The sequence below is a fragment of the Lupinus angustifolius genome, chromosome LG19, assembly GCF_001865875.1.
Source record: "Lupinus angustifolius cultivar Tanjil chromosome LG19, LupAngTanjil_v1.0, whole genome shotgun sequence".
In the NCBI taxonomy this organism is placed as follows: Eukaryota; Viridiplantae; Streptophyta; class Magnoliopsida; order Fabales; family Fabaceae; genus Lupinus; species Lupinus angustifolius.
This window is the reverse complement of record NC_032027.1, coordinates 8,307,534-8,324,076: the sequence shown is the minus strand read 5'-3', so window position 1 is coordinate 8,324,076 and position 16,543 is coordinate 8,307,534. Positions and strand designations below refer to the sequence as shown.

At 32.4% G+C, this 16,543-nt stretch overlaps 2 protein-coding genes across 3 annotated transcripts in view; one reads left to right on the top strand and one right to left on the bottom strand.

Moving 5' to 3' along the window:
• Positions 8,636-14,323, bottom strand: LOC109334217 (cytochrome P450 71D9-like). 2 transcript variants are annotated; one of them, XM_019569853.1, is made up of 3 exons: positions 13,482-14,323; positions 10,155-10,297; positions 8,636-9,278 (listed from the first exon to the last, which is right to left on the bottom strand). In XM_019569853.1, the coding sequence occupies exons 1-3, from the start codon at positions 14,224-14,226 to the stop codon at positions 8,682-8,684; spliced, it is 1,485 nt and encodes a 494-aa protein (XP_019425398.1). In that variant the 5' UTR covers positions 14,227-14,323; the 3' UTR covers positions 8,636-8,681. The 2 variants fall into 2 exon arrangements, with proteins under 2 accessions (XP_019425398.1, XP_019425399.1); XM_019569854.1 differs by lacking the exon at positions 10,155-10,297 and having other exon boundaries at positions 13,339-14,323.
• The window catches only part of LOC109334213 (DEAD-box ATP-dependent RNA helicase 28), an 87,278-nt gene continuing 82,001 nt past the window's right edge, over positions 11,267-16,543 (top strand). The window contains exons 1-2 of the mRNA XM_019569850.1: positions 11,267-11,278; positions 14,950-14,957. The gene's annotated coding sequence lies outside the window, so the exon portion shown is untranslated. The remainder of the gene's footprint in view (positions 11,279-14,949; positions 14,958-16,543) is intronic.

The following is a 16,543-nucleotide window of genomic DNA, read 5'->3' as shown; positions in this document are numbered from 1 at the left end:
ATGTTTTCATGTGAATAATAGTCAGTCCAAAGAAAGACTATTGTTTGACATAACTAATTGTTAATATTTGATCATTTTGTTGAGAGTACCACTTATAAATTAATTTCACTCTCCATAGACTAGAAATTAATGTTGTGTTAGGAATCTTGTGATGGGTCTATTATGTGAACATGTCTTGTTTTATATATATTATCTGACTTGTTTGTTTAAATGATTGCAACACTTATGGTTTGTTGCATTGGTTGGTAGTTGATTACATTATTAAGAGGTTGTTATTGTTGAAACAATGTTTCTGTTTGGATAGTGTGTCCTACCATGTTTAGTCATATATAAAATGGTAATATATTTTTAATGAAAAATTCAAAATGACCATCACTGGAATTTGAAATGTAGATCCTTGTGATGGAAATGATGCAATGCTACCAATAGGCTATAATGAATATATATATTTATATGTGGATATAAATAATTTATATTTTGGATTAAATGTTGAATCAAACTCGACTAAATGGTTTTTTATTTTGGAAAATAAAATTGTTTGACATTTTAAGTGAACCTATTAAACAAGAAGTCGCCAAAGTGACATCTTTTCTGTGAATTGTTCATAATAAATGTTAAATGCTAGTGCATATATTAGGGGTGGCAATATGGGCCAGCCCGGCCTGGCCCGCCTTTCACCCGTCAGAATATGGGCTAGCCCGGCCCGACCCTTATTGTTAAAAGGGCTCAAAATGCCAGCCCGCCGGGCTGGCCCGTTTTGTTTTTTTTTTCAAAACACACATTAAAGCTTTTAGACAAAAATAAATAATTCAAACAATTCATAAATGTCTTTTAAAACAAAAAATCACAAACAAAAGACACAATATCATAATAACATATTGCATTAGTACAAAACTTGTAAATTCTAAACAATAAACTATCATAGTCTTAAACTTTTAGACTCTCAGTTCACAATAGAGCTTATAACTCCTAAATTTTAAAAAGTGTATAAGAATCAGAACTATTGTATTATAAATCAATCACAATAATATATATATATATATATATATATATATATATATATATATATATATATATATATATATATATATATATATATATATATATATATATATATATATATATTATTGTGATTGATTTATAATACAATAGTTCTGATTCTTATACACTTTTTAAAATTTAGGAGTTATAAGCTCTATTGTGAACTGAGAGTCTAGTGAAGATAATAGATAACTACATAATGAGATATTAAATGTTCATTTTACAAAGAGAAAGAAGAATTATATGCTTAAGCATCCAAACATAAGTTAAAATTGTAAAAGTTTAATCTTAATTGCAATGAGCAACATGATATACAAATGAACTTTAAGCTTAATGTTGGCCCGCCGGATCAGCCCGGCCCGACCCTCCATGGCCCGTCTAAAAAACGGACTTCTAAGACGGGCTGAATACGGCCTTTTGGGCTAAAACCCTCAGCCCGGCCCGCTAAAAACACCTATCCGAATGGGCTGGCCCGTCGGGCCAAGCCCATTTTGCCATCCCTAGCATACATGTATCCATGCGTGTATTAATTGGCTAAAAGGAAGATTATTATTTGGCTGAATTATATACACACATGTGATGGTAAACATGTGATTATTTTAAGGTTGCATATGTGAATGGTAAATCAGTCCAAAGAATGATTTATTATTTGACATGCATTATGATCAATATTTGACCATTATAAACAACAATATCATTAGTGATTGATATGAAATATCAAGCCAGTTGTATATTTGCATTTTATATGAATAGTGATCGGCCCAAAGGAAGATTAGTATTTGGCCCAAATTACAAAATACTTGTAACAATAAATATGTGATAATCATATAGCTTTCTATATAAATAATAAGTCGGTCCAAAGAAAAGCTTATTATTTGACAAGATTGATTATCAATGTTTGATTACTGCATTAAGTGTACCACTTACAAGTTAATATTTTTGTCTCAAGACAAAATATTAATGTTGTGCTAGGTAACTTATGATGTGACCCACCATCATTTGAATTTAAGTATTAAAGTTGAATATGAGTTTAATTGCAAGAATGATTGCAATTTGTTTTGTTTTTTTACTAGTGCTGCAAATATTTCAGCTCAAATTAAGAACATCTCATTGTTGAATGGGACAAACTTTAAGGTCTACAAGGAAGCCGTAGAAATTATTTTCGGCTTTATGGATTTAGATCTAGCACTTTAGGTGGAGAAATACATTTCTACTCTAGAAATCTTCGATGAGATTAAAATTGAGAAATTGGAATACTCTAACCAAATGTGTCTAATGATCATGAAATGCTCTATTCCATAAGTGTTTCAGGGCTCTATTTTTTAGGGTCAGGGTGCAAGGAAGTTCCTTGAAGAAATAGAACCATACTTTGTCAAAAATGAAAAGGTGGAGACAAATAGCGTTTTTAGCTAAACTCGTTTTTAGCTAATGTGTGTGTGTGTGTGTGTGTGTGTGTGTGTGTAAAGGGAACATAATGGAGTACATTATGGAGATGTCTAATCTCGTATCAAAACTCAAGTTACTTAAGTTAGAGTTTGGTAATGACTTTCTCATGCACTTGGTTTTGATCTTGCTTCCTACATACTTTGGGCCATTAAAAGTGAGCAATAACACTCAAAAGGAAAAATGGTCTCTCAATGAGTTTATATCCCACTGTGTGCTAGAGAAATGGAGATTGCTAAGAGATAAGATTGAAAGTGTTTATTTGACTATGACCTCTCAGAATAAGAAAAGAAAGAACAATAAGGATGATGTGAAAGGGCAATTTATTTTTTTCCTTAGAGAATATGGAATTGTTCTGCATTATACTATGCTAGAGAAACCTAGCATGAAGGGTGTTGCTAAGCAATGATACCAAACTCTTAAGGATATGGTGAGAAGTATGATTACTCATTCTTCCTTACCAGAGTCTCTTTGGGAGAAGCTTTAAAGACCGCAATTTATATCCTCAATAAGGTGTCAAGTAAAGTAGTTAAAAAACCTCATATGAGCTTTGGACTAATAAAAGACCAAGCTTAAAACACATGCACATTTGAGGTTGTCCAACTGAGGCGCAACCTTATAGGCCGCATGAAAGAAAACTGAACTAAAGAATAGTTAACTATTATTTTGTTGGTTATGCTTAACACTCTCAGGGTTATAAATTTTATGATCCCACTTCAAGACTTTTTGAGACGGAAAATGCAAGATTTCTTGATGAAGTTGATTTTGGGAGGAAGAGAACATAACAAATGTTGTCTTTGAGGAAGAACCTGTCACTAATGGTGAACAAGTTCATGTGCCTATTTCCATTCAAGGGACAACTTCAGTAATAGAAGATAATGTTCAAAATATTGTTTGTGACAATATACCATAACAAGACAACAATTAGGTTCTCCCTCAAGTACCTATAGAACAAATTCAACAACCTCAAGAAGTAGAACTGCCATTAAGAAGATCCACTAGAAAGATGATAAGTGCAATTCCTAATGATTATGTTGTATTTCTTCAAGAACATGAGGATGAAATCAGGTTAACAAAGGATGATCCATTGAACTTCTGCCAAGTCATGAAAATTTCTAACTCTCAAAAGTGGATTGATGTCATGAAGGATGAGATGAAGTCTATGCATGATAATGACGTTTGGGATCTTGTCGAATTATCTAAAGGTGTGAAACTTATTGGTTGCAAATGGATATTTAATACCAAGAGGGATTCGAATGGTAATATTGATAGGTATAAAGCTCGTCTAGTTGCTAAAGTCTACACTGATGAAGAAGACATTGATTATAAAGAAACTTTCACTCTAGTATCTTCGAAGGATTCTTTTAGAATAATATTGGCACTAGTAGCTCATTTTGATTTAGAGCTACATCATATGGATGTTAAGACTGTGTTCCTAAATGGTGACATTAAAGAAACGATATACATGTTACAACTAGAAAACTTTGTGTCAATTGGCTCAAAGTCAATGGTATGCAAATTAAAGAAATCCATCTATGGCCTTAAACAAGCTTCTCGTCAATGGAATCACAAGTTTCATCAAGTTATTACCTCGTATAGTTTTGAGGCAAATAAAGTTGATAACTTTGTGTACCAAAGATTCAGTGGGAGTAAATTTATATTCCTCGTATTATAAGTGAATGATATACTGCTTGCGAGCAGTGATATGGGACTATTGCATGAGACCAAGATATTTCTAATGAAGAATTTTGAAATGAAAGATCTTGGGGAAGCTTCTTTTGTATTAGGTATTCAGATACTAAGAGATTGCTCTCAAGGTATCAAAAGGTTGTCACAAGAAAGCTATATAGATAAAGTCCTAGATAGATTTGGCATGAAAGACAGTAAACCAGAGATACCCTTATAGCTAACATAGACAAGTTTCGTCTCGAACAGTGCCCCAAAAATGACATTGAAAGATATGAGATGCAAAAGATTCCTTATGCGTCTACAATGGGTAGTCTAACGTATGCTCAAGTTTGTAAGCGTCGCGACATAACATTTGTCGTGAGAGTTTTGAAATGATATTTGAGCAATCTTGTAATGCATCAATGGAAGACAGTTAAACGTGTTGTGTGTTACTTAAAGAGAACAAAGGAGTACATGCTCACTTATCGGAGGTCTGAGAATTTAGTTGAGTACTCTAACTCCATTTTTGGGTGTCTAGACAATATACACTCTACCTCTGGATATGTGTTTATCTTAACTGAAGGTGCTATGTCTTAAAAGTTTGCTAAACATATACTCAAAAGTCCTTCAACCATGGTTGCAGAGTTCATGGTTTGTTTTGAAGCATCAGACCGACATATGGTTGTAGAAATTTTGTCACTTGCTTATATGTGGTTGATGGTACTAAAAGAACATTGATAATTCATTGTGATAGTAAGTCAATGGTTCTCTACTCCAATAATAATAGGAGTACTATAAAGTCAAAATTTATTGACATCAAGTTTCTGGTTGTTAATGAAAGTGTTCAAAATAGACAAATTTCCATAGAACATATAGGGACAAATTTTATGCTAGTTGATCCATTGACAAAGAGTTTGGTACATAAAGTCTTTCATGAGCATATTGCTCATATGAGTGTTGCTTCTTAGGATGTCTTAGTTCATTGGGAGTCTATATGTTTTATGATATACTTTGGACGTTATATATAATTTTATGCATAATAAAGTTGATGGTTTATTGTTCTATTTTGAACGTGTGAATTATAATTATCGTGTTGCAATTAAAGACTTTGGATTGATCTCACTAAAAAATAAAGAATGGCCAATTGGAAATAGACATGTTTGAGATCACATTGCATGAAATTTTCATGTCACTCATCCATATTTGATTTATGTCATTAAGTATATTAATATGGTCATCATCGTGGTAGAGTCATATTTGAATGTGAAAAAGGTCGCGGTAGTTCCGTAGTTGATATATAAGATGGACCAGATTGTATTAAGGAGAAGTTTAAATATAAATAACATACAGATGCACGCCTAAAGAATAAGTGATATAATTATTCTAGGAAAAATATGAAGCCCAAGTGGGAGATTGTTAGAAATTCATAATTTCTAATTAAGGTGGACATCATATATTTAATACAATTATATCGGCTATTTATTTTGGGGTCTACATCATATGGATGTTAAGACTGTGTTCCTAAATGGTGACATTAAAGAAACGATATACATGTTACAACTAGAAAACTTTGTGTCAATTGGCTCAAAGTCAATGGTATGCAAATTAAAGAAATCCATCTATGGCCTTAAACAAGCTTCTCGTCAATGGAATCACAAGTTTCATCAAGTTATTACCTCGTATAGTTTTGAGGCAAATAAAGTTGATAACTTTGTGTACCAAAGATTCAGTGGGAGTAAATTTATATTCCTCGTATTATAAGTGAATGATATACTGCTTGCGAGCAGTGATATGGGACTATTGCATGAGACCAAGATATTTCTAATGAAGAATTTTGAAATGAAAGATCTTGGGGAAGCTTCTTTTGTATTAGGTATTCAGATACTAAGAGATTGCTCTCAAGGTATCAAAAGGTTGTCACAAGAAAGCTATATAGATAAAGTCCTAGATAGATTTGGCATGAAAGACAGTAAACCAGAGATACCCTTATAGCTAACATAGACAAGTTTCGTCTCGAACAGTGCCCCAAAAATGACATTGAAAGATATGAGATGCAAAAGATTCCTTATGCGTCTACAATGGGTAGTCTAACGTATGCTCAAGTTTGTAAGCGTCGCGACATAACATTTGTCGTGAGAGTTTTGAAATGATATTTGAGCAATCTTGTAATGCATCAATGGAAGACAGTTAAACGTGTTGTGTGTTACTTAAAGAGAACAAAGGAGTACATGCTCACTTATCGGAGGTCTGAGAATTTAGTTGAGTACTCTAACTCCATTTTTGGGTGTCTAGACAATATACACTCTACCTCTGGATATGTGTTTATCTTAACTGAAGGTGCTATGTCTTAAAAGTTTGCTAAACATATACTCAAAAGTCCTTCAACCATGGTTGCAGAGTTCATGGTTTGTTTTGAAGCATCAGACCGACATATGGTTGTAGAAATTTTGTCACTTGCTTATATGTGGTTGATGGTACTAAAAGAACATTGATAATTCATTGTGATAGTAAGTCAATGGTTCTCTACTCCAATAATAATAGGAGTACTATAAAGTCAAAATTTATTGACATCAAGTTTCTGGTTGTTAAAGAAAGTGTTCAAAATAGACAAATTTCCATAGAACATATAGGGACAAATTTTATGCTAGTTGATCCATTGACAAAGAGTTTGGTACATAAAGTCTTTCATGAGCATATTGCTCATATGAGTGTTGCTTCTTAGGATGTCTTAGTTCATTGGGAGTCTATATGTTTTATGATATACTTTGGACGTTATATATAATTTTATGCATAATAAAGTTGATGGTTTATTGTTCTATTTTGAACGTGTGAATTATAATTATCGTGTTGCAATTAAAGACTTTGGATTGATCTCACTAAAAAATAAAGAATGGCCAATTGGAAATAGACATGTTTGAGATCACATTGCATGAAATTTTCATGTCACTCATCCATATTTGATTTATGTCATTAAGTATATTAATATGGTCATCATCGTGGTAGAGTCATATTTGAATGTGAAAAAGGTCGCGGTAGTTCCGTAGTTGATATATAAGATGGACCAGATTGTATTAAGGAGAAGTTTAAATATAAATAACATACAGATGCACGCCTAAAGAATAAGTGATATAATTATTCTAGGAAAAATATGAAGCCCAAGTGGGAGATTGTTAGAAATTCATAATTTCTAATTAAGGTGGACATCATATATTTAATACAATTATTTTGGATGTTTATTTTTGGGTTACAAAATAAGTTGTCTAATTAATGACAACCTAAAAGAATAATATTGATAACGGATATGAACTTAATGAGTGGATACCCAAACAGTTGTCTAATAAGGGATCAGTTAACACTTAAGGAATGGTTATGGTTCCCAACACACCAAATCACAAATAGTTTTCACATCTCCTCATCAGAGAAAAACGAAGGTCCCAAATGGAATTAAGGATTTGGTTGAAGAAGGTCATCATACCAAAACTCTCTCAAAAGGTATATCAAAATAGTAAATTAGAAAACATAGACTTATGTATGACTTTGTATCCTTGTTTTATATTATGTGTTTGAATCATGAGATTTAAGATCCTAGGATTGATATTTCACTGATCATAAGAAAATCTCTAACAAATCTAGCTCTAAGACTTTCCAAATATAACAACAAACCTTTAAAGAAGCACATGTAATCTAACACTTCTTAAGATTGCCTCTTAACTCTGACCTGCTTGTATCTAGTTGAGCCAAGTATGTCATTTTGACCACATAGCTCCTTGAAGCATCAAAACTCCATTTCCAATTGTCTAAGGTTTCCCTTTTGCAAGAATGATGAAGAATTAAATCATAAAATTATTGACAATCATTTAATTTCCTCCCTCTCAAACAATGACCTTCTCCACTGAATATTCCAACACCGATTATCATTGAACTAGGATCCACAATCTGCAACTAAAGTCTGTCTATTAAGAGCAAGAAGAAATAACCCTGGTAATAACTCTTTTGGTCATCCTCAAAACTTTACAAAATCACACCGTGTGTTTGTTTTCAAATTCTTAACTAATAATAGCTAGCTCTTCGAATAATTTTGATGTATCAATAATTTGTTCTTTGTTTCCAAAATATGTGTAAATATAGTTACTAATTTTATATGAATATTAAGAAAAAAATTGTTTCTGTAATCTATATACAAATATGGCTATCAGAAACACAATATTCGCCTCCAGATAAACATGTGCTAGTACAAAATGTTATTGTTAGACCAGGATGTCAAAGAACACATTAATTCTATCATTTTATGTATTTCATAAGTATAATAAAAGGTAGCAGATCTTGGACCATGATATCAAGGAAAACTTCAAGATTTATTAAGAATAAGGTGAGCATCCGCGCGCACATTACTTCAAGATATTGATAAGAAATCATAACATGAAAAGAAAAGTGAAAATTTCAGTTAACAATATAAATACATGATTACTTTTAGATCAACTTAATTGACCACATGTTTGTTTCTTCTGATTTTAAAGCTTGTGCAATAGCTAAGGATGATAAATAGTGGGAATCAAGTATAAATCATCTTTTCGAGTAACTACTGAACCAAACGTCTCAGTCATGTCAAACTCTTCATTTTTCATTCCAATGGGAAGTTTCCAATCAAAATGATACAACAGTAATGCAAGTGGAAGCTCAACATCGATCAAACCAAATGTTATGCCTGGGCACATTCTTCTACCAGCACCAAATGGAATGTATTCAAAATTTGTTTCTTTGTAGTCAAAAGAACTAGTGGTGAACCTCTCAGGATCAGTCCAATATTTTGGATTTCTTCCAATTGTCAAAGCATGAATTATGATCTTGCTTTTAAAAGGTATATTATACCCTTTGATCTCACAAGCTTGTTTGCATTCTCTTGGAACCAAAAGAGTGCCAGGAGGGTGTAGTCTCAATGTTTCTTTCACAACTGATTTCAAATATTCGAGTTTCTCCAAAATGCTTTTATTGGATTTTCCTTCTTTATCAAATACCTCTCTTACCTCAACTTGTGTCTTCCACATTACTCTTGGGTTTCTAATAATCTCTGCCATTGTCCAGACTACAGTGGTAGCTGATGTCTCGAATCCACCACCAAAGATATCCTGCAAAGAAATTGTGAGATCAACAACAACCAAATTTGTCGTAAGTGTGGTTGGATACACGAATTGAACAATGTTATAATGCTCTGTTATAAATCATGTTCCTTAATAAAACATTGATCTCTAAATCTTTCATATAATCATTCCGTCTATGCTTTTTTGCCCTTCCTCTGCCTCTAGAAATTAGACTAACATGTATTTAATATGCTCTTCTTACATGAGCTTCTTATGGTTTAATCTATACATGCCCCAAACATCTAAAATATGATTCTACCAACTTTTCTACATTAGATATTACTCAAACTTTCTACATAATGCATTCATTCTTAATCATATCTTGTCAAGTGTATGTACTCATTCAACATGACATTCTCATCTCTCTGAAATTGAGTTTACTCTTTATTAATGTTTTATTGTCCAATATTCAACCTCATACAACATTTTTGACCTTATATTTCTCCAATAAAATTTCTTCTAAGTTTTAGTAACACACTTTTATCATATATGATATTTGACGTATTCCAAATAAATTTTATACAAAAACATCTGAATATACGTTATAATTTAACTAAGACTAAACAGTTAAAAAGAGTTGATGTGTGATACAGTTGGATGATCACCACAACCACAATGTTATAATATTCCAAAATGTTTTTACTTCTTATTATGTTGAAATATAATTTTGAGTTATAAGTTGTTCTATACAGAGTGTAAATAGATTCTTACTACAAATGGACACTTCTAATAACAATCTATTTGTCTTCCAGAATTTATATAACACATTTCATAAGTTATCAACACTTAATAATAATGTACTTGTTTAGCCTTCTGGGAGTTAAAAGTGTATAGTTATTTTGGAATATGTAACTGTATGCATACCAGAATCACAGCCTTAATTTGATCATCAGTTAAGTTATTAGTATTCTTGAATTTCAAGAGCACATCTAATAGATCTTCTTCTGCTTCTTCATGTTGGCCTTCTATGGTTCTTGACTTAACCTCTCTATGCTCATTGATAATGTTTTGCAGTATCTGATCAGTTTGTTGGTGGAGCTTCTCAAGCTTTGGCCGAAGGGTACAAATCTCCAAAGTCAAACCCTCCAGCAACTTCTATGGCTTCTCTAATCACTGAAATGAATTCTTGATGGTTCTTGCATTTTCTGCTAAAGGCTGTCCTTGAAATGATTGAAAGTAAAAACACTCCCTTTAAACGAGCGCTTCGTGGGAGGCAACCCACACTGAATGTACTTTTTTTAGTTTAGTGTTAGTATCGATTTTAGTACCTCCCTAAGTTTGAAGCCTTTGTAGGGGATATATAGTGTTAGTCACAGAAAAAATCATAAACTCTAGAAAAAAATTAAAAATTTATAAGGAAAAGTGCTAACACGACCACACTTATTAGCTGCCCCTTATTTGCACCTGGTCCATCTTGGACCTATAGGCCATTTGTGACTTTTTTCTCTTCTTTTGTAGGTACTTTCACTACACTCAATGAAGCCGACCACTTATAATTAGTACATAAGCCATAGACATTTCCTACCTAGTCTGTAAGTTTTCTTTTTCTTTATCTTCTTGTATAGATTTTTACATTGGAGACAATGTAAATTTTTAAGGTCGAGGGGGTTTTGCGTTTAGATAGTTCATTCATATCATACATACCATATAGATTTAAAAAAAATTTAGGTTGAATATTTATATTATCATGCATATGGCATAAGTTTCATATCTCATCTTTCTACTGCTTTGTTTTGTTTGTTGTCTCTCTACTTTAAATAAAAAAGTATTCATGAATGATGATTGTTGATCTGTGACTCTTTTGAAAAATCTCGTGAAAAAATAATTACATGAAAGACAATAGATTTGAAAATTGTGAATTAAATTTGATTTAATAAAAGTTCTTGTTTCATAATTATTGCTGACTATACCAAATGTGAGAAACTTGAGTCAAACACAATAAAGGTTCTGATTTGAATTGACAATTACATGAAAACCCTCTTTCTTTCATGAGTACATAATTTTTTATAATTGTACATTCTAGAACTTGATTTGTGACCGTTTCAAGATTGAAGTCTTTTTATATGCATTAAAATGATATAAGCAATTATGATTTTTTTTTACCTTGAACCACTTGCTATAACCATTGAAAGCCCATTAGTTGCCTATTATAGAGCTTGAAATTTACTAATTTTTCATAGCTATTCGAATGAGGGTTTTGAGGTAAATTGTGATGTTTGGTTGAAGCAAAGGAAAAGGTAAAAAACCATGTGTAATGAAAGAATGTATAAAAAAGGTGAAAAAAGAATATTTTTCAGCATTTCTCTTTTAGAAAATCATAAGAATTAATCAGAAAAGAGAGAAGATAAGAAAGAAAAAAGTGAAAAGGAAATACAAAATACACTAAAAGAGAAAGATTTGAAAAAAGATGGGTTGATAAAAAATGGATCATATGAGAAAGTAAGACCTATTAAGACAATCTCAATGCTTCAATCAGATGTCTAAAAAGTTTAAGTATTTTGGGAAACAATTGTAAGCCATTTGAATTACAATTTCTTTATCTATCCACCTTAAATCATTCACCTTGACCCTAATACAATCATTTAAAGATCTCTTGATTTTTGCATTCATTCAAATAAAGTCAGTGATGATTTATGGTAATTTACTTTGATGATTTTTTTGAGCAAAATATTATGACCTTTAAACACATGAGAGTGATGAGAGAAGAGTGATCATAATTCATGCAGTTATTATGACTCAAATACTTATCTTGAATTAAATTTGTTTACGATTATATTTTTGTTTGGATTGTTTTAAAACTATCATGAGATTGCTGGTTATTTTGAGTCATGATTTTTATATCGTCATTCATACATGATTGTGAAAGTTAAACATAATACTTGATGACAAGTAAGAGATAAGCTTAAGGGAATTTGATGAATGTGAAATTATGTCTTTTTTGCATTGCATTTAACTTGCATTTTAGGACATAATTAAGACTTTAAGATTATTTTTAGCTTTTATTTCTCTTTGTTCGGGTTGAGCGGGTGTTTTTGACTATGTTATGCAGGTTGGAAGGATTGAGGCCAAAAAGAATAGAGATTGGGTATAAGAAGATGAAATTCAGTGTTAAGGTTATGCAAAGACCAATTGAAGGGCCAAAAGTAGTCCCATTGGAGCCTGGATCAAAGAGAAACAACTTGAAGTCAAGGAGCCACAATCCACGACCTGGCCGTGTCCGATACCCATGGCCATGGATGGGAGATTCTATTCCTATTTTTTAGATTTGTTTTGTTCGGCTTAGCCCAATCTTTTGTAATCAGGATAAATGAGGGTACTCCATTAAGGATTGAGGAAGATTTTATATTACAGTTATCTAATTTAGAATTTGCTATTTTCTTCTCCATCATGAGTGAGTAATTCCTTTTGTTTATAGGATTGGGGCTATGCCCTTTTACATCTACTAAACATTTGTTTTTGCTTCTATTTCATGGAGTATTGTGGTTTGAATTATTAAACCGAGTTTTATTCGTATGAGTTATCTGACCAACAAATTGCACCTCTTAGATAAAATTGGGGAAGGACCGAGAGGTGAACCCAACTATCCGACCATTCAGTTATTTAAATTAGAATCCTAATTCACGAGAGTAGTCTTAGGATTCTCGTGGGTTTCTAGATTTCACCTTGGGTTGCTATAAAACAATTGTATAGAAAGATCCAAGTAAATAATTCGATTGATAACATACCACAAGAGTAAGTGCGACTTCAATTGAGTACACGTGTCGGAGCTCAAGAGATGATGACACATATGAAAGAGCAGTTCACCCTCATAACTTAAAGTTAATGAAAATGAGCAAAACAATGATTTGCAAGTGTAAAGGCGGTAACCCTTATCCTAAGAACTCTTTCTCTTTGAGTTAAGTATAAATTAATTGTTACAACAATTAAAAGAATTTTTAAGTTCCCGTGAGATTAATATTTTATTATTTAACGACATAATCACGTACTTCCTATTTGCTCTAACAATTTAGAAGTGTATAATTTTTGGAATATGCAAATATATGCTTACCAGGATCACAGCCTTAATCTGATCATCGGTTAAGTTATTAGCATCCTTGAATTTCAAGAGCACATCTATGAGATCTTCTTCTGCTTCTTCATGTTGGCCTTCTACGGTTCTTGACATTACCTCTCTATGTTCATTGATAATATTTTGCATTATCTGATCAGCTTGATGGTGGAGCTTCTCAAGCTTTGGCTTCATCCCAGAGATATGTTGAAGCCATTTAGCAGAAGGGTACAAATCTCCCAAGTCAAATCCTCCAGCAACTTCTGTGGCTTCTTTAATCACTGAAATGAATTCTTGATGGTTCTTGCATTTCCTGCTAAATGCTGTCCTTGAAACGATTGTAGATAATGTTGAAGTCACTTCTTTGCTTAGATTTATGAGTGATCCTTCTTTTGAATCAATAAGTTTGATGAGTTTAGCGAGTTCTTCTCCTCTAATGGGTTGAAAAGATTGGACACGTTTTGAGCTTAAAAGTTCCATTGCACAAATCTTCCTTAGTTGTCTCCAATAATCACCATAAGGTGCCAAAGCCAAGCCCTGAGAATCATAACCTAGTATGTTTGTTGCTAGTATTGGAGGCCTTGATGCAAAGATAAGATCATGGGTTTTCAACACTTCCTTAGCATAATCTGGGGATGAAACCACGATGGTAGACACCTCTCCAAGCATTAGATGCATCAAGGGACCATATTTTGCTGATAAATCTCTTAACCTATGATGGGGAAGTGAGCCAACTAGATTATGTATGTTTCCTATGATAGGTAGTTTCCATGGCCCAGGTGGTAATTTTAGAGTTGAGACGTTTGTCTTTGTAACTAGTTTATGTGTCATGTACATAAAAATGAAAAGGGAGAAAAAGATTGTATAGTAGAGGCTTTGAAGATCCATGGTGGAAGTGGAACATAGATCAATGCTTCTTAGTTTGGTGATTACACTTGTTTGATTGATACTATATACACGTACACTCCTGATTTAACAATGAGAAAATAGTCTATGTAACAATGAGTAAGTTTTTTTTACATGATATCAATTATTAGGCATTCATGTGTTAATCATTAATAAAAGTAAAACGTATAAAAATTCTCTTAGAATACCCATGCATTGTTTATTTAATCGATGAATACAGCACAAATATGAAATGATATATGTTATATGGTATCATGTAGAATGTAGACAAAAACTAAAACACATGTATTCCTTAAAGATTGAAGATCATGGGAAGAAGATCTCCCGGTACCCATTGATATTCCGAATGGTATACCAAACCAATCAAAATGAGTTACTTAATTGGAAATAAATTATAAAAGACATAAATTAACATTTTATATTATTTTGGGAAATGCTATTGATTAGAGACATGAGGACATGATCTTTTGGGACAGAGAATTCTTATCCGAAGATCTTCTATCCTTATTAATGTCCTTAATGATGTCTCATACCAATCAAAATATATCATTTTATTAAAAAAAAAATAAAAAATTTAAAGTAATATTTTTATATTATTTAGTGTTATTCCATTGGGGAGAGACGTAGAGAGATCCTATGTAAATAGAAGATCCATGTTCTCCCTTAAGGTAGTGGTTGCTATCATAAATTAACATAAGGTGAGTGTCAAACAATTAGTGCTGTGTTAGAAAATTGCTAAGCGATATTAGATGAGTCAAAAAGTGATACAAGTTGTCTCTCATTATACTCACTTCAATCTCACTTTTAGAAGCATACCACTTCTAAAACACTCTTTCACCACGTCCTATGGTGAAATTATATATAAAATTGATACAGCTTGGAGAAATTGTTTCTAAGTTTAGAATTGGTACATGTGTATAACAATTTGAACTCACGGTCCTTATAAGTCAGTCACTAAAATATAACAGAAATGCTCAAGTGTTTTAGCATAAAAAAGTTGGAAGTAACACTTGAAAAGCAATCTTTCAGAATTTCATAAAGTTTCAATCAAGTTGCTTGCAAAAGTGTAGAAAATATTAAGTGATTGTTGTACGAAAGTTGTGTAATGAATCTGAATGTTAAGTGCATTTAAATAGCCTTCCAACCAGTCATCGTATCCATACATGAAGGTAGAAGTCGATTAGAGAAGCATCTATTCATTTTGGGAGAAGTTGTTTCAGTTTGAATTTGAAAAACTGATGTAACAACTCTTTGTAATTGATTACTAAGTGAGTAATCGATTACCAGAAGCTTTTGTCTCAATGAGTAATTGATTACTCTAATGAGTAGTCAGTTACTCCGAGTTTATTTTGTTTGGTAACATGTTACTCAGTTTGGGTAATTTGTTACTCTATCATAGTAATTCATTACTCGGTTTGAGTAACTTGTTGCTCAGCTTTTTGAAATTTTAAGTTCATTTTAAACCAGATTTAAATAATATTTCAAAAAGGTTTCCTATGAACATTTGGTGCTACTTAAAGTGAAAGACTTTAAGATAGAAGTACATATCTTAAAAGGCTAATAAATCTTGATCATGTGTTGAGCATTCTTCTAAGTCTTCAAGGTCTTCATCCTTTTACTTCTTTTGTGATATTGGTGTTTTCATCAAAACCTATAGCCAAGGTCATGAGCAAGATCTTCTTCACAAAAAGAAATTGTGTTGGGTATAACACCGCGAATTTTACAATTTTGAATTATAAGATTTTATTAATATTTTTATTTATTATATATTCGAAAATGAATTTCTGGGAATTTTCGGTAAAGAATTAGACGAAACTCTAGTTGAGTTTTAGTCTTGTAATTTTATTTCCTATTTTGTGGTAAATTTTGGTAATTTTCTGAGACAGTCGGTTCTGAACCACTGTTGGGGCCGGAATCCACCCGGTACGGCTCAAAACGTGATTTTTGAGTTCCGTAACTCGGAATCAAATTCTGATCGCACCGTTGGCTTCGTAATTTCATCTCAAGTCAATATAGATCCTGAATACACCCATACCTAGTTTCTAAATATTTTTCACTCGGAATGCCGAAATCCGAAATTCTAATCAGATATTAGGATCGGGCGATTTATAATACCCAATCGAGTATTGGCTGATAATAATCGGGCATGTGTACGCTCGTGTTCGTGAAGTGGTCATTTCGCATTGGGATGTGAGATTTGACTTTCCATAAAGCAAACCTCACATCACTCAATCTCACCATTAGCCACCCTAGGAGAGCCACCCTAGGAGATCTTCATGATTGCCTAGGAGGGAAATCA